This window comes from Jaculus jaculus, chromosome 13, assembly GCF_020740685.1.
Source record: "Jaculus jaculus isolate mJacJac1 chromosome 13, mJacJac1.mat.Y.cur, whole genome shotgun sequence".
Classification (NCBI taxonomy): domain Eukaryota; kingdom Metazoa; phylum Chordata; class Mammalia; order Rodentia; family Dipodidae; genus Jaculus; species Jaculus jaculus.
Genome location: NC_059114.1, coordinates 33,956,450 through 33,979,969, shown reverse-complemented (window position 1 = coordinate 33,979,969; position 23,520 = coordinate 33,956,450). Strand labels below are relative to the sequence as shown.

Here is a 23,520-nt window from a genome sequence, read left to right as displayed (position 1 = left end):
TATTTGAGAGCTACAGACAGAAAGAGGCAGAGAGAGAGAGAGAGAGAGAGAGAGAGAGAATGGGCACGCCAGGGCATCCAGCCACTGTGAACGAACTCCAGACGTGTGTGCCCCCTTGTGCATCTGGCTAACATGGGTCCTGGGGAATCAAGCCTTGAACCAGGGTCCTTAGGCTTCACAGGCAAGCACTTAACCACTAAGCCATCTCTCCAGCCCTCAATAGCAATTTTTAAAATCAAAACAATTTTAAAATCAAACATTATTTTTAAATATTTTACTTATTTATTTTTTTGAGTGAGAGGGAAAGAGGAAGATAGAGAAAGAATGGACACACCAGGGCCTCTAACCACTGCAAATGAACTACATATGCATGAGCCACTCTGTGTTTGTGGCTTATGTGGGCATTGGGGAATCAAACCTTGATCCTTGGGCTTCACAAGCAAGCACCTTAAGCACTAAACCATCTCTTCAGCCTAAATTCAACACAATACAATTCAAAGGTATATTAATATATTTATATGCTGAGGAATGATGGTAAGAAATACCAAAAGTCTTTGGGCTAGAATGAGACTATCTTTAAAAAAAAAAAAAAACAAAAACCAAAGTCTTTGTTTTCTATAATCCAACATTATGTTCCAGTCTTTCTCTCTCTGTCTCTCTGCCCTCTCATCTCCCGTGTGTGTGTGTGTGTGTGTGTGTGTGTGTGTGTGTGTGTGTGTGTGAGAGAGAGAGAGAGAGAGAGAGAGAGAGAGAGAGTATGTATGTGCTTGCGATGACACATGTGGAGGACACCTTGGGATGCAGGTGGTCACTTTTCACCGTGGTGGAGATGGGTCTTTCTGGCTGTTTTCTGCCGTGTATACAGGCTAACTTGCCGATGAGCTGCCAGTGTTCTACTGGTTCTGCCGACCACCTGGCTGGTCCTGCGAGGATTCCTGTGCTGCAATGTCTGCCTTTGATGTGGGCTCTTGGGATCTGAACTCTACTCATCAGGCTTGTGCAGCAAACACTTTTAACCACTGAGCATTCTCTCTCTCTCTTGTAAATTTATTTATTTGCAAGCAGAGTGTGAGAAAGAAGAGAGGCAGACAGAGAGAGAATGGGTGTGCCAGGGCCTCTAGCTACTGCAAACATACCCTTTGTGCATCTGGCTTGCATGGGTCCTGGAGAATCGAACCTGGGTTCTTTGGCTTCACAGGAAAATGCTTAACTGCTGAACCATCTCTCCAGCCCTCTCTCTCTCTTTTTTTTGAGATAGTGTTTCATGAATCCTTTAAACTTCTAATCCTAGCCAGGTGTTGTGGTGCACACCTTTAATACCCAGCACTCGGGAGGCAGAGGTAGAAGGATTGCCGTGAGTTCGAGGCTACCCTGACACTCCATAGTGAATTCCAGGTTATCCTGAGTTAGAGTGAGACCCTACCTTGATCCCCCGCCCCCCAAAAAACAACTTCTAATCCTCCGTGTCCATCTCCTGAGTGCTAGGATTACAGAGCCATGTGCTACCATGCTTGGCTTTATGTGGTGCTAGTGATGGAACCAGGGCTTCCTGCATGCCAGGCAAGTGCTCTGCCATGTCAGAGAGGTGCTCTGCCCCTAAATACAGCATTGTTTCTTTTTAAAGATATTTATTTGCATATGTGTGTGTATGGGTGGGTCAGGGCCTCTTGCCACTGCAAATGAATACTAGATGCTTATGTCTGGCTTATGTGGGTGGTTTGGGAATCAAAGGCTGGCAGGATTTGCAAACAAATGCCTTTATTGCTGAGCAATCCTACCAGCTCCTAAAGCATTATGTTTCTCTAAGAGCAGAAAACTGTGTGTGTACTGTAAAAACACTGTAATTCATAAGATACAGCAGTCTGAGTCCGAGCTAAGGTGTTTCAGGCAGCGCTGGAGGTTGCATGGCACAACAGCATGTGCAGTATAAACAAGGTGTGCACAGCGTGTGTTCAGAGCCAAGGCTGCACTGAAGACACGGGGGGTAACAGGTGAGCGCATCCAGAAACACTTTGGATTCATTACACATTTGCTTTTGAATGAATTTTTCGTCTTTGGGTATTATTGCCAAATTTTTTTATAATTTGTCCCACAACCCCACATTCATTTATGTAACCCCACTTGGGGGCCCCATCCCATAGTCTCAGAAGCTGTGTTCTCCACCATTCTGTCACTCCATCTTTTAGCAACCTTATGAAACAGGTAGTAAAGAGAAAGAGGAAGGCAAGGTAGCCTACTCAGTGACATGTGGGTGAAGTCTCACTGCAGAGCTGGGTGGCTCATCTACTACCTCTCTGTTTCAAGCAGGGGACATGCAGACATGCCCTTTGTAATCCTTGTTGCTTGTTCACCATCAGGTAACTTGTTCCTGCAATTCCACGAGGAGTTCGAGCAAGTCTATAAGGTCTACTGTGCTAACTACGACCAGGCCCTGCTGCTGGTCAATGCATACAGGAAGGAGCCAGAGCTGCAGCAGGAGATCCAGGGCATCATTGAGGCAGTGGTGTGAGTAGCATGACCACAGAGCCCTCATTCCTGTCCCATTGGCCCCAGTGCCCATATCAGTCAGGATAGTCCAGGCCATTCTGCCAAGACAAGCAGCCCTCAGATCTCAGTGGTTTCAAACAACAAAGCTCTAAATCTTCCTTACACTCCCTTGTAACCATTTCCTTTTCACTGTAGAGTTCTTATATATTTTGCATGTATGAGCTATTACACATGTGTAGTGTTATTTTTGTAACTTTTATTTTAAGATGTGTTTTTAGGTGGGCATAGGGGCACACATCTTTAATCCTAGCCTTAGGAAACAGTGATAGGAGGATCACTGTGAGCTCTAGATCAGCCTGAAACTACAGTGAGTTCCAGATCAGCCTGTACTAGAGTGAGAGCCTACTTCAAAAAAATATAAACATCTATAAAAATATTATATTTATTTGTGTATGTCTGAGAGAGGGAAAGAGTGAGTATGGGCACACCAGGTCTTACAGCTGCAAACATACTCCAGATGTATGTACCACTTTGTGCATCTGGTTTTACGTGATTACTGAGGAATTGAATCCAGGGCCAGTAGGCTTTGCAAGCAAAAGCCTCTAACTACAGAACCATCTCCCCAGCCTCGTATTTCCCTAACTTTTTTTTGAGGTAGGGTCTCACTCTATCTCAGGCTGACCTGGAATTCACTATGTAGTGTCAGGGTGGCCTTGAACTCACAGTGATTCACTTACCTCTGCCTCCCAAGTGCTGGGATTAAGGGTGTGCTCCACCCTGCCTGGCTTTCCTAACTTTTATTATTATTATTATTTATTGACAAATTCCATAACTGTAAACAATATCCCATGGTAATTCCTTCCTTCCCCCCACTTTCCCCTTTGAAACTCCGCTCTCCATCATATCCCCTCCCTCTCTCAATCAGTCTCTTTTATTTTGATGTCATGATCTTTTCCTCCTATTATGATGGTCTTGTGTAGGTAGTGTCAGGCACTGTGAGGTCATGGATATTCAGGCCATTTTGTGTCTGGAATAGTATGTTGTAAGGAGTCCTATGCTTCTTTTGGCCCTTACATTCTTTCTGCCACCTCTTCTGAAATGGACCCTGAGCCATGGAAGGTGTGATGGAGATATTTCAGTGCTAAGCACTCCTGTCACTTCTCTCAGCACTGTGGTGCCTTCTGAGTCATCTCAGGGTCACTGACATCTGAAAAGAGAAGGTTCTGTGACCAAAAGTGAGAGTAGCATTAATATATGGGTATGAGCATTAAGAGAAGTGCTTACTGGACAGCTTGATGAGCATATTATATACATTAAGCCAGACAGCAGCAGATGTTACACCCCTAGGGTTCATGACTAGCCCTGTTGTAGGTTTTCAGTATCAGGGATGTATTCCCTCCTATGGAGCGGGCCTCCAGTCAAATTAGAGGGCGGCTGGTTTGCCCCATAACAGATGTGCCACTATTGTACCCATTGGCTCATTTGGCCTGGCTGGCCAAATTTTCCTACCTTGTAGATAAAAGCTTGTGTTTTTATTTAGCCAATATGTGCATATCTCTCTTAGAGGTCTTTCCATTTCAACATATACTATTTGTGTTGAATCTTCAACATCTTCTTGTTCCAGGTGGCCTGGCCAGTTTAAAGAGAGAGGTGGGGGGGGGGGAATGTGTGGTGTATTTGCTTTATTTTGGTTCTCTTGATATTGAGGTAGCACTACAGAATTTATTTCAGAACTTCAGTGGTCTTACATCTTTACAAGTCTATGTGTAAAATATATTTCCAGCCAGGTATGGTGGTACACGCTTTTAATCCTAGCACTCAGGAGGCTGAAGTAGAAGGATTGCAGTGAGATCCAGGCCAATATGAGTTGATGAATTCCACACATAATAAATTCCAAATCAGCCTGGGCTAGAGCGAGACACTACCTTGAAACACCAAAAGCCAAACAGCAGCAACAACAACAACAAACATTTCCAGAAATTGAATTGCTAGATCAAAGGACAAAAAAAAATCTACCAATATTTTGATAAGCTATAAAATTCCCTGAGTAGAGGCATGTCAGTTTATATTCCTATCTGTAATGGACAGAGTCTGTTTACCCCACCTTTTCTAATACAGTGTGTTATTAAACTTTAAGATGTTTGAATTGGGATAGGTGAAGATGAGGGTCTCAGCATTGTTTCATAGTTTCACTTATTGGTTATTGTTCTGGATATTTAAGAGTCCTTTGTCCATCCTTTCTTGTGAATTGTATTGCTGCTCCTTTTTACCCCCAAGGTAGTGTCTCGCTCTAGCCTGGGCTGACTTGGAATTCACTATGTAGTCCTAGGGTGGCCTTGAACTCATGGTAATCCTCCTACCTCTGCCTCCTGAGTGCTGGATTAAAGGCGTGCACCACCATGCCTCGTTTACTGCTTCATTTTCTGTATCAAAAAGGCTATGGTTGCTGGGTGTGGTGGCACACGCCTTTAATGTCAGCAGTCGGGAGACAGAGGTAGGAGGATCACTGCTAGTTTGAGGCCACCCTGAGACTACATACTGAAATCCAGGTCAGCCTGGGCTAGAGTGAGACCCTACCTTGAAAAACCAAAAAAAAAAAAAAAAAAAAAAAAAAAAGTGTGGGTGGGGGGAGGTGCTATGGTTGGCACATAGCTGCGGCTGAGGAAAGAGGATTGCTGTAGTTTCAAGGCCAGCCTGGGTGACATAGCAACCTGTCTCAAAGAAGAAGAAAAAAAAGAAACTGAAACAAAAGTAAACAAAGAAGTGCTATGTTTTTCTCGCTGGCCACGCTCACTGCCTGAAGATGGAGGCAGGTTATTTTCAGAAAGCAGAGAGTGCAGGAAGGGCACAGGGCATTGCTGTCACCGGATGCAGATGTTCCTTTTACACCTGAGAGAATGAGCACCAAAGCGGGTGTTTACAGATCAGATTGTCCCACAAGGAGCCACCTCCTTCCCTTCTCTTCTCACTGTTCAGCCTCCCTCTTCCCTCAGCGTTGCCTTTCCAAGTGCTTATGTTCTGGATGTTCCCTCCCTCCACACAAACTGTACTCATTTCCCATCATCTGTCTCACAAAGGTAAGTTTTTGCAAGGGTCATTGAGTACCTTTCTTTCTTTTTTGTTTTATTTTTTCAAGGTAAGGTCTTATTCTATCCCAGGCTGACCTGGAATTCATTATGTAGTCTCAGGCTGGCCTTGAACTCACAGTGATCTTTCTACCTCTGCTTCCCAAGTGCTGGGATTAAAGGTGTGCGCCACCAAATACATTTCTATAGGAGGGAGACAAATTACAAAAACCAAGGAAGCGAGGTGCCCACTGAGAGTCAGAATGGAGTATTAGAGACTGTGGTAAACTGGAGATGACAGACCCTGTATAGGATGCAGCTGTAGCCTGTCCTTGGTGGGGGGGGGGCGGTGTTGTTGTAGCTTTTGCTAGCTAACAAACCACCCCAAACAGTAGCTTAAAACATTCACTTAGCTTCCACTGCTGCATAGCATCAGTTTATTTGGGCTCAGCAAATGATTCTTCTGGTCCTGACTGAACATCTGCAGTATCTATAGTCAGCTGCAGGTCAGCTGTGCTGATCCTGCTGGGCTCTTTCATGTATGAGACACAAGAGCAGATTCAGCTCTAGTCACATGGTCTCTGTCCTGTTCAGAGGATGGTGGCAGGGCTCGCCACAGGTAGAGAGCAAAACCTTTGCAACTCTGTTGTCCCTCAAATCAAGTCCCACCCCAGCCTAGTCTTAGGGTTAGGGAAACACTCTATTTCTTGGTAGCAGGAGGGGCTTCAGAGTTACTTTCAAAGGGCAGTTCTGCCTAGGTTACCTGATAGGCATGTGAGTCTCCTGTGGCCACAGCCTCAGATTTTTCTAGAGAAAAATCCAGTGTTGGCATCTAGTTCAGACAAGTGAGAAGCACTGACTGGTTGGCACAGAAGCTGTTGTTTGTCCCATCCTCTTGCAGGCTAAGCTGTTCCTGGCAGCCCTGAAGCCAGGCTGCCTAGTGACAGATCTGACTCAGCCCCTTACTGTGAGTGCCATTTCACATCTCAAACCTAGTTCCATTATGAGTCAGATGGGAGTCAACAGCACCTGGTGGAACGGAGACATATGGCACACAAGGGACACTAAATATGTCCCAGCTATTCTAGTCATCTTGGCTAAGTGGGAGTTCTGTTTTCTGTGAGCTCATACTGTGGCTCTCAACTCCATTAGTGCCAATACCTACTTTTACAATAAATATTAATCGCACTTATTATCCTGCAGTATATCTGAAAAATACATCCTGCCTACATATGCAAATGAAAAGTCAATATAATGATTACAATAATATAAAGGAGAAATAAAAGGAAAATTGGAGAGATGGCTTAGTGGTTAAGGTACTTACTTGCAAAACCTAAGGACCCAGGTTTGATTCCCCAGAACCCACATAAGCCAGGTGCACATAGTGGTGCATGTATCTGGAGTTCATTTGCAATGGCTGGAGACCCTGGCATGCCTGTTCTCTTTCTCTTTCTCTTTCTCTTTCTCTCTCTCTCTCTCTCTCTCTCTCTCTCTCTCTCTCTCTCTCTCTCACACACACACACACACACACACACACACACATATAAAGTTAATATTTTTTTGTTTTTTTTTTGAGGTAGGATCTCACTATAACCCATACTGACCTGGAATTCACTATGTAGTCTCAGAGTGGCCTCAAACTCACAGTGATTCTCCTACCTCTGCCTCCCAAGTCTGGGGTTAAAGGCATATGCCACTATGCCTGGCTAAAAAAATATTTTTCCAAATGGAAAATCAGGGGCTGGAGAGATGGCTTTGCAGTTAAGGCACTTGCCTGTGAAGTCTAAGGACCCAGGTTCAATCCCCAGTACCCATGTAAGCCAGATACACAAAGTGGCATATGCATCTGTAGTTCGTTTGCAGTGGCTTAAGGCCCTGACATGCCCATTCTCTCTCTATCTCTCATAAATAAATAAATACAATAAAATAAAATAGAGGAAAATCATTTCTAATTGAATTTCATTGTGAGCTTGTGTTACCATCTAGAGTTCAGGTTTATTTTCTCCAGATTAAAGAATCAAAAGGAAGCCAGGTATGGGAATCCCAACACTTGGGAGGCTAAGGTAGAATCCCCTTAAGAGGCCAGCGTGGAGCTACAGAGTGAGTTTCAGGTCAGCTCATGCTAGAGTGAGACTGTTTCAACACCCCTACCCACAAAAATTGAAAGGCAGGGAAAAAATATTAAAAGCAAACCAGGATAAAGTTTATTTAATGTGAAATAGGCACAGAGAACACAGACTCCTGGGAGGAGGAGACCCAGAGCTGGTAACCCACCACGCTATGGGAGCTGAGTCTTTCTTGGCTAAGGGAAGTCTCTCCACCCCATGTCCCAATTGGTCATCTCAAACAGATGTGGACATTGATTGGTCCCTTATGTACCACCCAGGTCCAGAAAACCTGCCAAAAGAGTCTGGAAGCAGGAAAATTCACCCACTCAGGGGAGAAGAGCCAGGAAGTGAGCTGTCCTCTCGACCATCGCAGGTCACCACTTTGGGGCACGCTGGTAAAAGAGTAGAGCTGCTGTAACTTGGGCTCTTTTCCCTATCCAGCTCCCAGGCAAGGGAGCTATCTAGACCCTATAGTCCCTCACTAGGGCGCCATGATGTTAAAGAGTAAAATGAAGCATTCTGATTCTTGCTACTTATAGTGACTAAAGTTGCATTTGAGGAAAGAAAAGCCTGAAGCCATACTGTGTAACAAGAACAAGGAGCTGAAGGAACAGAGAATGTGTGTACCCAAGAACAGCAACTAGGAGTGGAAACCATCCAGACTTCTTGCATATGACACACAAAAAAGGAAAAGAATACAGACCTTCTCAGAGGAAGGAGGCAGAGAGGAAGAGGAGGGCTGGTGTTCTTGCATGTGACCTGAGTCTGAGGAATGAAAGATAGAATCCCAGCCCAGTAGTCCCCAGTGCCCTGTCATGTGATGATAGAGTCATAGTGTCAAAAATCTATTTTGGTTCTTGGAATTACAGTACATTTTGAGGCCCTTACTCAGGTTTTGAATGTGCAGGGGGACATGTAGAACCTGGAGTTATTCTGTGTAGGACAGGTCTGTGCATGTAAGACATCCAGGTGTCTGGTCCTTGCCCACTAAATACCTGTGTCCCTCACGACTTGTAGGTACAAGGCTGTGCCAGGAGTGATATTCTTCCCATCAGCCTGACTGCTGATCTCCTCTACCTTATAGTAACGATCTTGGCTGTTTCATGCCTTTCTTTGACCAGAGAATTCTTTCTTGAGTATGACTTGCTAGAATCACCAAACCACACTAGCCATAAACTGTTCCTTCTCAGCTGCCCACATAGATGGTATTTCTAGGTTCTTTATGATTTCAGAATGCAGGCTGCCCCATCTTTGAGTGGGTGAGCTGTGGAGGGTTTGGCCTTAGCCTGATTTTGAAGGCAGCTGTACCGCTAAAGAGCCAGGACTCAAAAGTCTCAACATTTGCAGAGACAGGGAGCTCTGCTTTATCAGGGGAGGCAATTCCACAGCATGGGGCAGAGGAGGGCCCAGCAGAGATGAATCATCCCTGGAATCTGTAAGCCACAGTGCTAGAAAGAGGCAGCTCACCTATCTGTTTTTCCTTATCAGCTAATTGGGTTTTAAAAATATAAACATAATGTTCAAAAAAAAACATAAATATATCACACAAGTCCACTCTCCCTTGTTCACCTATTTGTTCAGCCCTCCCCCAAAAGTTATTCTCCATCATATTCTCTTCTATTTAATTCTAGACAGGTGGATACAGGTAGATACCTGTCTCTATCTAGACAGGTAGATAGAGACAGATGTGCAGATTTAAAAATTTTTATTTATTTATTTGAAAAAGAGAGAAAGAATGGGCATGCCAAGGCCTTCAGCCACTGCAAAGGAACTCCAGATGCATGTGCCACCTTGTGCATCTGGCTTGCTTGGGTCCTGGGGAATCAAACTTGGGTCCTTTGGCTTTGTGGGCAAGCACCTTAACTGCTAAACCATCCCTCCAGCCTGCTCTTACTATGATCTTACTATGCATACTATTCTAGAACTTTTTCACATAATCATAGCCATGAGTAGCTTTTTAAATATTTTACATTTATTTATTTATTTACTTATTTATTTGAGAGAGAGAATGAGAAGCAGATGGGGGGCACATCAGGGCCTCCAGCTACTGCAAATGAGTTCTACACGCATGTACCACCTTGCACATCTGGTTTATGTGTGTCCTGGGGAATTGAACCTGGGTCCTTTGGCTTTACAGGCAAGTGCCTTAACCACTAAGCCATCTCTCCAGTCCCATGAGTATCTTTTCACAATAGTATGAACAGTTCTCCCATATTCCTTTTTTTTAAGATTTATTTTTATTTATTTATTTCAGACAGCGTGAATGGATGCGCCAGGGCTTCTAGCCACTGCAAATGAACTCCAGACACATGCACCACCATGTTTATCTGGCTTATGTGGGACCTGGAGAATTGGACCTGGGTCCTTAGGCTTTGCAGGCAAGCACCTTAACTGCTAAGCCATCTCTCTAGCCTCATGAGTATCTTTTTACAATAGTATGAATAGTTATCCCATATTCCTTTTAAAAATATTTTTATTTATTGGTTTTCAAGCGGGGGGTGGGGGGAGAGGAGGAGAGAAGAGAGCAGAGAGGGAGAATGGGAGCACCAGGCCCTCCAATGGCTGCAGATGAACTCCAGATGAATGTGCCACTTTCTGTATCTTGCTTTATATGGGTGCTGGGGAATCGAACCCACGTTGTTAGGGTTTGCAGGCAAGTGCCTTGACCACTACGTCATCTCTCCAACCCCTCTGTGGTGGTTTGAATAGATGGCCCCCAATATATTCAGTCCTTTATTGTTTGTAGTGTGCATTCTGTAGCCACCTGGCTGGCTGAAGGCAGTGTCACTGGGTGGATCTTTAGGTGTGGTGGTGGGTTTCAGATTTCAATCTAAAGATATGCAAAGTGTGCCTAGCTGGAGTTCCTGAAGTGTGCTGTGTGGCTTTTGACCTTTAGGCTTGTACTTCCCTCTCTTTCTCTGTTTGGGCCTGTGATGGCAGACCAGCTTCTTCTGCCATTATGGAACTTCCCCTGGATCTGTAAGCTTCAATAAATCCCTTCCTCCATAACTGTGCCTGGTCTAGAAGTTTATCTCAGCGAACCTGAAGCTGTCTGCTACACCTCCCATGCTCTTTTAATGGCTATGCAGAGTTCTTTCCAACATGGCTCACAGTCTCTGGGTGACTTTTTGTCTATAGATGGCTTTTGAGGTTGCTTCCAGTTTTCTTTTCTGCAACTCTGGAGTTGCTGAATAATCTACCTTTACCCTGGTTTGCTTGAGCCCAGATTTCTGCTGGCAGATATCTAGGCTGGAGTTGGTGGAGCAAAGGGTTTGTACATTTTTGCAAACTGCTTAGCAGTTCTGTGAGCAGATCTCTCCCAGCAGTACTCCCAGGAGAATGTCAGAAGTCCTCTTTCCTCATCTTCCCCCAACCTTACATATTATCTTTCCATTCTTCTTGACTGTCTGATGGGCCACATAGAACATTTCTCCAAATTACTTTAGAAAGGCTACCAACATGAACACTTCCCACCATTCTGTAGTGATTGATGACTGTTGGTCACTTCTTAAAGGACCCTTTGTCCTCTGATTTGTAAGGTGACAGGTGTCCCCAAGAGGCAGCTGGCTCTTTCCCATAAATGCCCAGAGGATGGAGTTTTACAAATATCTGCTTCTGTTTCCATTTCCACTGCTCAGGGTCAGCCAAGCTCAGGAAGCCCTTGGGAGAGCAGATGGACAGTGTAGGCGTACCCTGGCCATAATCCCCCTGCCCCCCCCCCCCCGACTCCCATAGCCGCTGTGGGCTCCCACCTGCTCTGTCTATTCTTAGCTGCAGGCTGATCTTTTCTGGACAAAGGATCTGGAGATTTTTCCTTAGGAAGAAAAAGAGACAAGAGCTTCATTGTGGAAGTGCTGGAGGTTCTGAGGAGCGTTCATGAGGCTTCTTGGAGTTGAGCAACTTGGGCCAAAACTCTGTAGGCTCTTCAGAAGCTGGCAATCAAGGAAAACATGCTAGAACCTCTGCCCAGTTGCCCTTGACCTGGGGCTCCTGACACCCATCAATAAAAAGGCTAGAAATGATCATGTAGGCATCAGTGGAGTGGACCTATATAAGTAATTCCCAACCTATAAAAATAGGATAATGTAATGAACATTCCCACATTTACCTCCATAAATGAGCAAAAGTAAACATTTAAAAATATATATGTTTTTCAATGTCGGGTCTCAATCTAGCCCAGGCTGACCTGGAATTCACACTAGATCTTAGCCAAAAGGTCGAGAAGCGATGATGACCTGGAATTCACTATGTAGTCTCTGGGTGGCCTCAAACTCACAGCGATCCTCCTACTTCTGCCTCCCAAGTGCTGGGATTGAAGGCACGCACCACCACACCTGGCTTCTGCTGTTCTTTTTGTTGTTGTTGTTGTGGTGTGTGTGTGGTGTTGTTGCTGTTGTTTGTTTTGTTTTTCTAGATAGGGTCTCCTTCTAGCCCAGGCTGATCTGGAATTTACTCTGTAGTCTCAGGGTGGCCTTGAACTCACAGCATTCCTCCTACCTCTGCCTCCTGAGTGGTGAGATTAAAGGTGTGCAATACCACGCCCTGCTCTTTCAGACTATTTATACCATCTGTTGGAATGAGGCAGGGTCCTGCTGATCATGTGGCTTCCCTTGGAAGCACTGAGGATCTTTTCCTCCGTCTTGACCCTCCTTTTGCAGACTGTCTACTGGTTGGAGCAAATCTCTGGGTCCCCATTGCCTCTGATTAAGAGGACAGATGACTTACCAAAGCTGTAGGACCTTTTTGTAAAAAAAAAAAAAGAAAGAAAAAAGAAAAACAATTATTTATTTATTTGCAAGCAGAGAGAGATATAGAGGAGAGAGAAAGAAAGAAAGAAAGAAAGAAAGAAGGGAGGGAGGGAGGGAGGGAGGGAGGGAGGGAGGGAGGAAGGAAGGAAGGAAGGAAGGAAGGAAGGAAGGAAGGAAGGAAGGAAGGAAGGAAGGAAGGAAAGGGCTGTCAGGGCCTCCAGCCACTGCAAACAAACTCCAGATGCATGTGCCACTGTGCAACTGGCTTAAGTGAGTACTGGGGAATGGAGCCTGGATTGTTAGGCTTTGCAGGGAAGATTCTTAATCATTGATCCATCTCTCTCCAGTCCCTGTAGAACCTTTTAAAACTGTCCTGTCGTCTCAGAGGGCCTGCTTGACCTGGGGACAGGGACCAACATATTGGTTGTTCTTTTAGTTCCTACATCTTCATAGGCTTTTGGTTCCAAGAATGATTATGGAACACACAGAAGATCAGTTATACAAGTCTTAAAAAAAAATCATGGTTAACACATTTGGTTAACTTTGTTCTTTTATTTGAATTCATAAGGCAGCATTTTAATGTGATAAAATCTTGGCATCTCTGTTTTAAAAGATTTTTTTGTTAATCCATATCTCTGCAGGTAAGCTTATTAATTACTTAAGGAAGCGGAATAGAGAGATAACCAATTGTCTCAATCTAAAAGAGCCTAGGTCATCCCCCAGATGAAGGCAGCTACTCCCGAGGTACCCTGGAGCAGGAACTTCACCTATTTTTATGCTAAACTATTAATTTCAAAGAGGTTAGGACTTTTGTCCCTAAATACTTTAAATGCATCTCTAAAAATTATGTCCCTGTGATTTAAAAACTATTTTTAAAGCAACAGACCATTTTGTTAAACAAACTACTATGTAGATAGCTACTTAGGGTTGTGCTTGGGGATAGATTTGATTACAGATATAAGGTTGCCAATTGAGTTGTATAGTGTGTCTGAAGCCCTACAGGGAAGATGGAGGTGTAGATGTGGATGTGGGGTATATTTAAAGTCATGGGCCGGGGAGGGGGTGACTGAAGAGATGGCTTAGCAGTTAAGGCACTTGCCTGCGAAGACTAAGAACGCTTGTTTGAATCTCCAGGTCCTACTCATAGCCAGACACAAGTGTGCAATGTCACATATATGCACAAGGGGGTGCATGTCTGGAGTTCATTCACAGCAGCTGAAAGGCCCTGGCATGCCCATTCTCTCTCTCTTTCTCTGCCTCTTTCTTGCTCTCTATCTTTCTCTCAAAAAAAGAAAAAAATAATAATGAAAGAAAAATATAGGACCAAAGGAGGTTACCAAGATGAGAGGAGGCTCCAGAACACTCCAGCATCAGGGAAAGGCCAGCAGAGGAGGCAGAGAGAGTGGCCTGTGGAGTGGTGAGACACTACTGGACAGAGGGATCTGGGGCCTACTGAGGAACACTGGTCAGGGACGAGGGCTTGATGGCCTAGTCAGCAGTGTCTGCTGCTGAGAGTTGAGGGAAGCTGAGCAGAGACCAGAGCACTGGATTTGTGACAGACCAAGAAGAAAGAGCCAGGACTAGAATTGCCCATCTAATATAAAGACCTCACAGACTACAGGGGGACCACAGGTGACCTGCTTGAGGTTTCGCGGTGACTAGGTGGCAGGGCTGGGCCTGTACCCACGCTTCTCCACCCTAGCAGGCCCAGAAGGATGGATTTTGCCGGCCTAATTATAATTTTATTCCTCAGGCCACAAGCTGGACCTTCAGGTCTCAGTTTCGTACTGGTCATCCCCTTGCAGAGGATTACCAAGTACCCTCTGCTGCTGCAGAAGATCCTGGAGAACACATTGCCCAGTGCCAGTGCCTACCCTGTCCTTCAGAGGGCCACCTCTGCGCTCCAGGACGTGAACAGCAACATCAATGAGTACAAGATGCGCAAGGAAGTGGGTAAGGGCTTGGGGCATTTAGGAGGTACTCAAGGAGAATGCATTGTCACAAACTTGTTTCAAACTGGCTTCCCAAAGACAGTGAAGAAGCCTGTGAAATGACAAATCCAGAGGCACCATGGCTTCATTTCTCTGTAGCTTTCTTGTTTCTGTTCTGTACTGGCAATGACTTGATTTTCTCACCATAATAAGTAGCTATTGCTGGACTAAGACTTGCATCTGGATATCACACTCTTCGAGTTAAGGAGAGTTTTCTCCCCTTAGCCATCAAAATCCAATCAGCACTTCATTCTGGTAAGTCCTACTTTGAGTCATGTGCTTACCACGAAACAATTATTGTAGTTAGGAGAATACCTAAGAACTAAGAACTAACTGGTTTAGGCCTGGGATATTTGCCCTTCATGGACCCAGTCAATGTTGACGACTGGATGGGCTTATTCTGGTCCTCACCACCCCGTAAATAATTACTTTAATGGTACAAATATCTGTGGGGTACAGTGTGCTGATTCAGTATACATCCACAATGTGTGGTAAGCAGATCAGAGTGGCTGGTAGTTTTTGAAGACCAACTCTGCTATGCTTTTTCTTATGATACCTTATTTGATTCCTGTGCCAGTCCCCTGAGATTGGCTCCATTGGTCCCACTTCACAGTTGGGTAAATGAGAGCTGTAAGATTTGCTCCTGGTCACAGAGCTGGTAAGAGACAGAGGTTTCCAACTTGGACCTGGAGTCTTGGGCACTGCACCATGCTATACTTGGTGGCTTTGGATTCCCCTGTGCTTGCTTGTCCATCCATGTGGTGCGGTCATGGAAGGTGTGAAGCCCTGCGCCAGGAGGGAGATATTTGACACCCCACTTGGCCTGGCCACAGCTGGCTAAAGAATCCCAGGGAAAGGGCCTCTTGCTGGTTCTTTCTATTTAGGATGTCTCTTCACATCTCCTGTCTTATATGACCGTCCCAACATTCCTAAAAGGTGGCAAGCCTGCTTTATACAAGGAAACCAAGGCCACAGGGAGTGGTGACTTACCAAAGTCCAGCAGGCAGGACACTTCCAGCCTGGGATGGAGGACCCCAAGCAGTGGGTTTTCCCTGTGATCTACCATCACCATGGATCTGATCTGATGGAGCAGCTTGCCAGGTCAGCTATGACAGGGTCTTGTTTTCCTGGGTCAGCTTTGGTCACCCAGGAGACCCTCCTCTTCTCTGTTGCTATAGCCTCAAAGTACACCAAAGTGGAGCAGCTGAGCCTCCGCGAGCGGCTGGCACGCATCAACACCCATACCCTGTCCAAGAAGACCACTCGGCTGAGCCACATGCTGAAGCAGGAGGCAGGGCTGGTGCCCAGGGTAGGTGTGTGTTATGGAGACTGTCACCCCACCACTCACAGGCACCAGACCAGGTGCTGGATGAGACGGGGGGGGGGGGGATCCTGTGGAAAGTGAGGCAACTTAGGCAGAGAGTGAGGGGCTAGGAAGAGGAATTCTGCCTGATTCATAAGAGCTAATGTTAGGAGCCTCTTTCTCATGAGCTGCTTTGCAGACAGGCGAGCTGGGCTCTGGGCTGGAACAAAGAGCCAGATCCAGATAGTGACTAGCTGTAGCCAGGCTGAGTGCTTCTCCTGCAGCAGCATTATTTGATCCACACGGTCAAATAGGTGTTCTTATTCTTCCATTTGTTTCTGTTTTTCAAGGCAGGGTCTCACTGTAGCACAGGTTGACCTGGAATTCACTGTGTAGTCTCAGGCTATCCTACCTCTGCCTCCAAAGTGCTGGGATTAAAAGGTGTGCACCACCACACCTGGCCTCTCCATTTTTTTTTTTTTTTTTTTTTTGAGGTAGAGTCTCACTTTAGCTTAGGCTAACCTGGAATTCACTATGTAGTCTTAGGGTGGCCTGGAACTCATGATGATACTCCTACCTGTGCCTTCCAAGTGCTAGGATTAAGGTGTGCACCATCACACCTGGCTTCTTTCCATTTTTAAAAAAATTTTTGTTTATTTTTTATTTATTTGAGAGCAACAGAAAGAAAAAGAGGCGGATAGAGAGAATGAGCATGCCAGGGCCTCCAGCCACTGCAAACAAACTCCAGATGTGTACACCCCTTGTGAATCTGGCTAACATGGGTCCTGGGGAATCGAGCCTCAAACCAGGGTCCTCAGGCTTCACAGGCAAGCGCTTAACCACTAAGCCATCTCTGCAGCCCTTCTTTACATTTTTTGTATGTGAGTGTGTATATTATATATTCATGTATATTCTGTGTATGTGTATGGGTTCATGTGGAGGCCAGAAGGTGTCTTCCTCAATCAGTCCCCACCTTATTTTTAAATTTTTATTTATTTATTTGAGAGAGAAGGAGGCAGAAATATAGAGAGAATGGGTGTGTCAGGCCTCTAGCCACTGCAAATGAACTCCAGACACATGTGCCACCTTGTACATCTGGCTTTATGCCTGTACTGTGGAATCGAACCTGGGTCCTTAGGCTTTGCAGGCAACACTTAAGCCATCTCACGAGCCCATTTTGCTGCCCTTTAACTGTCCCACTTAGCTTTGGAATAGAAAGAACCAGCTGGAGGTGGGAACATGGAAAGGGTGTCCCCAGTGAGGACCTAGGACACAGACACCAGTTGCACATGTCCCTGTGTGCATATTCTCAGCTTTTGCATGTCTGCCTTGATTTACAGACAGAAGACAAGGAATTTGACGGTTTAGAGGAGAGGTTCCAGTGGGTGTTGCTGTGTGTGACTGAGCTGAAGAGCAATATGGCTGCTTACTTGGAGAATCTGGAGGTAACCCTGTTGGTTCACAATGGGTGGTCTGGGCTGGTGGCTAAACCCACAAGCAGCAGAGGTATCAAGTACAGTGGCCCCTGTGGGCATCAGTTAAGATGCTGGTAAGCACGCTTTAGCTGACAGCTGAGAGACTTCACAGGGTTCTTCTGAGGCAGTGTCAAAAGTCACTAGGAGATGAGCTTGGTGGCACATGCCTTTGATCCCAGCACTCTGGAGGCTGGGGTAGGAAGATTTCTGTGAGTTCAAGACCAGCCTGGTGCTACAGAGTGAGTTCAAGGTCAGCCTGGGCTAGAGTGACACTGCCTCAAAGCAATATACAAACAAACAATTCACTGGGGGTCAGAGCCCCTAGGAGGACAGACCCTAAAGCAAGGGAGTCAGATTTAGTGGCCAGAGGGGGTACTGATGAAGGAGGGAAGCAGAACACATGCAGGATGGGGTAATTGGAGCCTGGTATCTTTTTTATTTTATTTATATATTTGGTTTTTCAAGGTGGTCTCACTCCAGCACAGGCTGACCTGGAATTCGCTATGTAGTTTCAGGGTAGCCTCGAACTCACAGCGATCCTCCCACCTCTGTCTCCCAAGTGCTGGCTCATCTTTTTGTCAGTATTTTGTTGAGATCTGCATATATGTTCATGAGGGAGATTGGTCTGTAATTTTATGTTTTTGTTCTATCTGGTTTGGGTCAGTATAATGTTGGCTTTGTAGGAGTTTGGTAGGATTCCTCCCTTTTTAAAAATATTTTATGGAAAAGTTTGAGAAGCATTGGTGTTAGTTCTTCCATGAAGATCTAGTAAAATTCACCAGTGAATCCACCTGGGTCTGGACTTTTTTGAGTTGGAAGACTTTTTTTTTTTAATAACTGCTTTGATTTCTGTAGATCTGCTTAAATAGTTTATCTCATCTTGATTTAATTTTAGTAGGTCATATATGTCTAGAAAATCATCCATGTCTTTCAGGTTTTCTCCATCAATTTGGGTGGATAGTTTTGCTGAATAAAGAGGTTGTCAGTTGTTATCTTTCAGAACTTGGAATACATCATTTCAAGCCCTTCTGGCTTTTAAAATTCATGTTCAGTAATATGCTGTTACTCTGATGGGCTTGCCTTTATATGTGATGGGCTATTTCTCTCTAATTGCTTTCAATGTATTTTCTTTGGTTTGTGTGTTTAGTAGTTTAATTATAATATGGCGAGGAGAGGTTCTTTTCTGGTTTTGTCAGTTTGGTGTTCTAAAAACTTCATATATCTAGTTGGTATCTCATTCCCTATTTGGAGGAAATTTTCTTCTGTGATTTTGTTGAAAATACCAACTATGCCTTTGGATTGAAATTATTTTCCTTCTAATATACCCTGCTTTCTTATGTTTGATTTGTTTATAGTGTCCTGAATGCCACTCATGCCTTCTTATTAGTTTGTCTTTCTCTTTGTTGGACTGAACTAGATCTGCTACCATGTCTTCTAGTTTAGATATTCTGTCCTCTCCTTGATTCATCCTATTGGTGAGACTTTCTACAGTTTTCTGTTTGACTTACTCTGTTTTATATTTGTGGTATTTCTGATTGGTATTTCATTATTTCTATTTCCTTACTCATGTCTTATATGTCTTATTTCATTAAGTTGGTTTCCTATGTTTTCTTGGGATTCCTTCATGTGTTTTATTTTCTCCTTTGATTCCTTTGAACATATATAATCATTCTTTTGAATTCTTTGTCAGGTATTTGGATTTATAATTTTTAGTGGAATTATATTGTCTTGATTTGTTGTTCTTTTATATTATAATGTAGAGATTTTTTAAAATTTTTTGTTTATTTTTATTTATTTATTTGAGAGTGACAGAGAGAGGGAAAGAAGCAGATATATAGAGAGAATGGGTAAGCCAGAGCTTCCAGCCACTGCAAACGAATGCATCTGGCTAACGTGGGTCCTGGGGAATCAAGCCTTGCACTGGGGTCCTCAGGCTTGACAGGCAAGTGCTTAACCACTAAGCCATCTCTCCAGCCCTAATGTAGAGATTTTTGCAGCTTGAGTTATTTTGGCACTTAGGTTTTCTAATTATCTGCTGTATTATTAGCCGTGTAAATCGTATGTTACATATCTTCAGGGTAGGAGTTTAAGGTGCCAGGTGTGGCTGTCATATTACTCCAAGAGTAATAGTACAAGGAACTGTAGGTTGAGTTTACCTGCTATGCAAGTATTCTAGTAGGCTGGGTGGAGCAAAATACAGGCAAATGCTAAAATTCAAATAAGCAATATACACAATCAAAACCATCATAGAGTATTTATGTAAGAGTAGGGATTAAAACAAACAGATAATATAACAAAACCACAGTCCCTAAGGGTGTATGTTGATCTACACCCTTAATCTTGTCTACTGGGAGGCTGAGATTTCTGGTTTGTAATGGGTTCCAAGTGAGTGAGACCCTGCCTCCAAGAAAGATGGAAGAAGGCCCTATAAATCAGGAAATATCCAAAGCAGCACAAGTCACCACATGGTAAGGCTGACCAGGAGTAAATCAATCCAGTGTAACACATATCCTGCCCTGACATGAAAGGTGCGATTAACACTTCCAGAGCTAACCTGTGTATTAGGCTTTGGGGCAGGTATTAACCCAGAGTAAGTAGGGCATGTTAACCTTTGGGATGGGTTCTGCCTCATGAATGGACTTGGCTAGGCTGGCTGGGTCAGTGGGTCTGTTGTTTGGCTTGGCTGTGCTGGATGCTGTGTGGCAGTGATCTCAGAGTTCTCCAGCGGTTGCCAGTAGGGGAGGCTGTGGAGGGTGCCTGAAGTACCAGGGCTGCCCAGATGGTCCCTGTTGTCTCTTTCAGGTTTCTTGACTTTGTGGAGCTGGTGTGAGTGGCGAATCCCTTCACTGTGGTTGTGCTCCTATGGCTCAGGCAGGCCAGGTGTGCACATAGCCCTTTGCAGAGGAGCGGCCCCTGGCACCGCAGTGGAAACTGATTCTGGCTGCTTGTGTGGTTGCTAGAAGCTCTGGGTCTCTTCTGCTTCTGATAATTTTTTATACACCTTCACTTTTCGGTAGAAGAGTGTATTGTGCCATTTCTCGGCTCATTTTTGCCCTATTCCCCCAGGATGCTTTGGCTTGGCTACTACACTGTCATCTTAACCGGAAGTCCTGCTTGGTTTTTTGAGGTAGACTTTCAGTGTAGCTCAGGCTGATCTGGAGCTCATCCTGTAGTCCCAGACCACTCTCAAACTCATGCTCATCTTCCTATCTCTTCCTCTGGAGTCCTGGGATCAAAGGCATGTGCCATCATGCCTGACAATTTCTCTAATTTTTTTTTTTAATCTTTTTTTCTTCATTTTTATTTATTTGAGAGTGACAGAGACAGAAAGAAGCAGATAGAGAGAGAGAGAGGGAGAGAATGGGCGCGCCAGGGCTTCCAGCCACTGCAAACGAACTCCAGATGCATGCGCCCCCTTGTGCATCTGGCTAACGTGGGTCCTGGAGAATTGAGCCTCGAACCGGGTCCTTAGGCTTCACAGGCAAGCGCTTAACCGCTAAGCCATCTCTCCAGCCCTCTAATATTTTTTTAAAAGCTTATTTATTTACTTATTATTTGCAACTGGGAGGGTGGGGGAGAGAGAAAGAGGCAGATAGACAGAGAGAGAATAGGGTGCATCAAGGCCTCCAGCCACTACAAACATACTCCAAATGCATGCACCCCTTGTGCATCTGGTTTTCATGAATACTGAAGAATCAAACCTGTATCCTTGGGCTTTCCAAGCAAGTGCCTTTACCACTAAACCATCTCTCTAGCCCAGTTCTTCTATTTTGAAAGGAAAAAAGAAACCCTGGAAAGTTAGAATTTTGGATGTAATCTCCTGGTATATCAGTGTAAGCATTTAGTTAAATAAATTGAAGTGATTTGCAGGCCCAAGAAGTTTATCTCCTCGAACTTGATTCAGCCCATAGGACAGCTAATTTATGTGCATTCCCACCTATTTTTGTCAGCCAGAATCAGAATTGGTGCTGCCTTGGTGTATCCACCTTGGCCCTCGGTGGCAGTGTTCTCAGTTACCTCCATCTTCACAGAGCAGCTCATAAGAAGGGGGGTATGGGTTCATGCCCCTCCATGTGTGGATGTCAGGGATCCCTGCCTCATTTGGGTCCCCAGTGGAGAGATTAGAACAGCTGGAATCCTGTTCTACCACAGTTAACCTGGGGGGGGGGGGCACTCAGGACATGGGAAAAGAAGGAAGGGCCTATTGCAGATTTGGCCTTGAGAGACAGAAGCCAGAAAGTTAGGTGAATGTGCAGAAACAACGAGGAGTCCCTTAGTGAGGAAAAGAGCCCTGCCTCTAGCCTTGTGACTGGTTCAAAAAGCCTCTGCCTACATGTCTTTTAACACATGCGAGAGTGGGGGTGCTCAGTGGACAGTGATTCCCAGGAGGACTTAGTAACATTGTTTGGTTTTTATAGCAATTATTTTCATATATCTGACTATGTGAATTATTACTGGTTTTTCCTTTATAGATGCATCATAAGGGTTTGTTGTTGTTGTTGTTGTTTGTTTGTTTGTTTGTTTTTCATGATAGGGTCTTGCACTCGTAGTCCCAGGGTGGCCTCAAGCTCACAGCAGTCCTCCTACCTTTCCTACACTTGGATGTTTTTTTCTTTTGCTACATCAATTTAAATAGGAGCAGTTAGTTTATTTAAAGAAAAACACTAAAGCTGGGTATGGTGATTTACACCTTTAATCTCAGCACTTGAGAGGCTGAGGTAGGAGGATTACTATGAGATTGAGGCCAGCCTAGGCTGCCTAGTGAGTTCCAGGTCAGCTTGGGGCTAGAGTGATATCTTGCCTCGTGGAAGAAAAAGCACACTAATAGAGTCTGTGGAATATGCACGTGGCAGAAGAGTCACCCGTGCTGCACACATACCGGTGGCATTTGGAAGCACCTCCAGAGGCACAGGGGAGGGTACAGGCTTGGTCTCAGGAATGCCCTTCTAACCCCCTGGGCTGAGCCAGGACAGAAGAGTCTGCGTTTGCCTGTCCTGGGGTGGGGTGTGCAGAGGGCCTGGACAGTTACTGGGGAAGACCTGCTGAAGGGGACGTGAGGCATACGATGGCCATGGTGGGCCCTGACCACCTGTTTTCCGTTGGCCCTGGGCCCAGGCTTTCCTCCGCTTCCGGCCGCATGAATGCGGTGTGGACATCCCTGGGGGCCCTGCAGAGCAGTACTCCAGCCTGGCGAGAGACCTGCAACATGAAGTCTTCATGGAGTTTGTGAGTGGGACTTTGTTTCTTTGTCAGGCAGGTGGCAAAACCAAGAGTAATATTAAAAAGCCGGGTATTTTATACACTTGTCACATCCAGCAGGAAGGGATTGCTATTCCTGAACTTCCTGGTAAAAACTGCTCAGCTGATGTGCAGTGAGCTGCACTTTCTGACGGCGCCATGCCCCTGCCAGTGCGTCACCTCACTCTGTCTTCAGCGCATGCTGTCGGGGAGGTACTGTTGACAGGCCCGTTCTGGAGATGGAGCTCCGGACTCAGGGAGCGTGAGCTCCCGGGCTGCTTACACAGGTGGCCAGTGGTACACTGGGTCTGAGTCCCAAAGACTGTGCCCCTGACTATCATTCTAAATTACTTAATTTGTAAGCAGAGAGAGAGAGACACAGACAGCAGTATGGGTGTGCCAGGGCCTCTTGCCACTGCTAACGAACTCCAGATGCCTGCACCACTTTGCACATCTAGCTTTACGTGGGTACTGAGGAATCAAATCTGGGTCACAGGTTTTGCAAGCAAGCATATTCAACCAGTGAGTTATCCCCTGAGCCCTCTGACCATCATTCTGTACAAAAAATTTCAACACCACCAGGAAGCTTCTACTGTGCTGCACTCCGTGATGCTGGCTGCAAGCCATCCTGCTTTCAAACCAGAGAGGCCCAGAAAGGTCAGAGTAGGACTCCACTCATGACATCTTTTTGCCTGATATGTATATATTTGATTTGATTTTTTGGGAGGGGGGGGTTAAGGTAGGGTCTCACTCTAGCTCAGGCTGACCTGGAATTCACTATGTAGTCTCAGGTTGGCCTCGAACTCACAGCAGTCCTCCTCCCTCTGCCTCCCAAGTGCTGGCATTAAATGCATGTGCCACCACGCCCAGATATTTTTGGTTTTTCAAGGTAGGGTCTTACTCTAGCCCAGGCTGACCTGGAATTCACTCTGTAGTCTCAAGCTAACCTTGAACTCACAGCTATTCTCCTACCTCTGCTTCCTGAGTACTAGGATTAAAGGTGTGTGCCACCACCCTTAGCTTGCCTGAGGTAGCCCTGGATATATAAATATATATGTTATTTACAGATACTAAATCATAAAGAACTTTACTTAAAGTAAAGTGA

General features: G+C 45.1%; 1 protein-coding gene across 4 annotated transcripts in view; it reads left to right on the top strand.

The window, feature by feature from the left end:
* The window catches only part of Arhgef37 (Rho guanine nucleotide exchange factor 37), a 102,909-nt gene that overhangs the window by 60,943 nt on the left and 18,446 nt on the right, over positions 1-23,520 (top strand). For 2 of the 4 annotated variants that reach the window (XM_045133085.1, XM_045133084.1), the window contains exons 4-8: positions 2,358-2,505; positions 14,162-14,361; positions 15,578-15,708; positions 17,043-17,147; positions 22,293-22,403. In XM_045133085.1, coding sequence (XP_044989020.1) covers positions 2,358-2,505; positions 14,162-14,361; positions 15,578-15,708; positions 17,043-17,147; positions 22,293-22,403 — 695 coding nt within the window. The remainder of the gene's footprint in view (positions 1-2,357; positions 2,506-14,161; positions 14,362-15,577; positions 15,709-17,042; positions 17,148-22,292; positions 22,404-23,520) is intronic. The other 2 variants (XM_045133086.1, XM_045133087.1) reach the window with 2 other exon arrangements.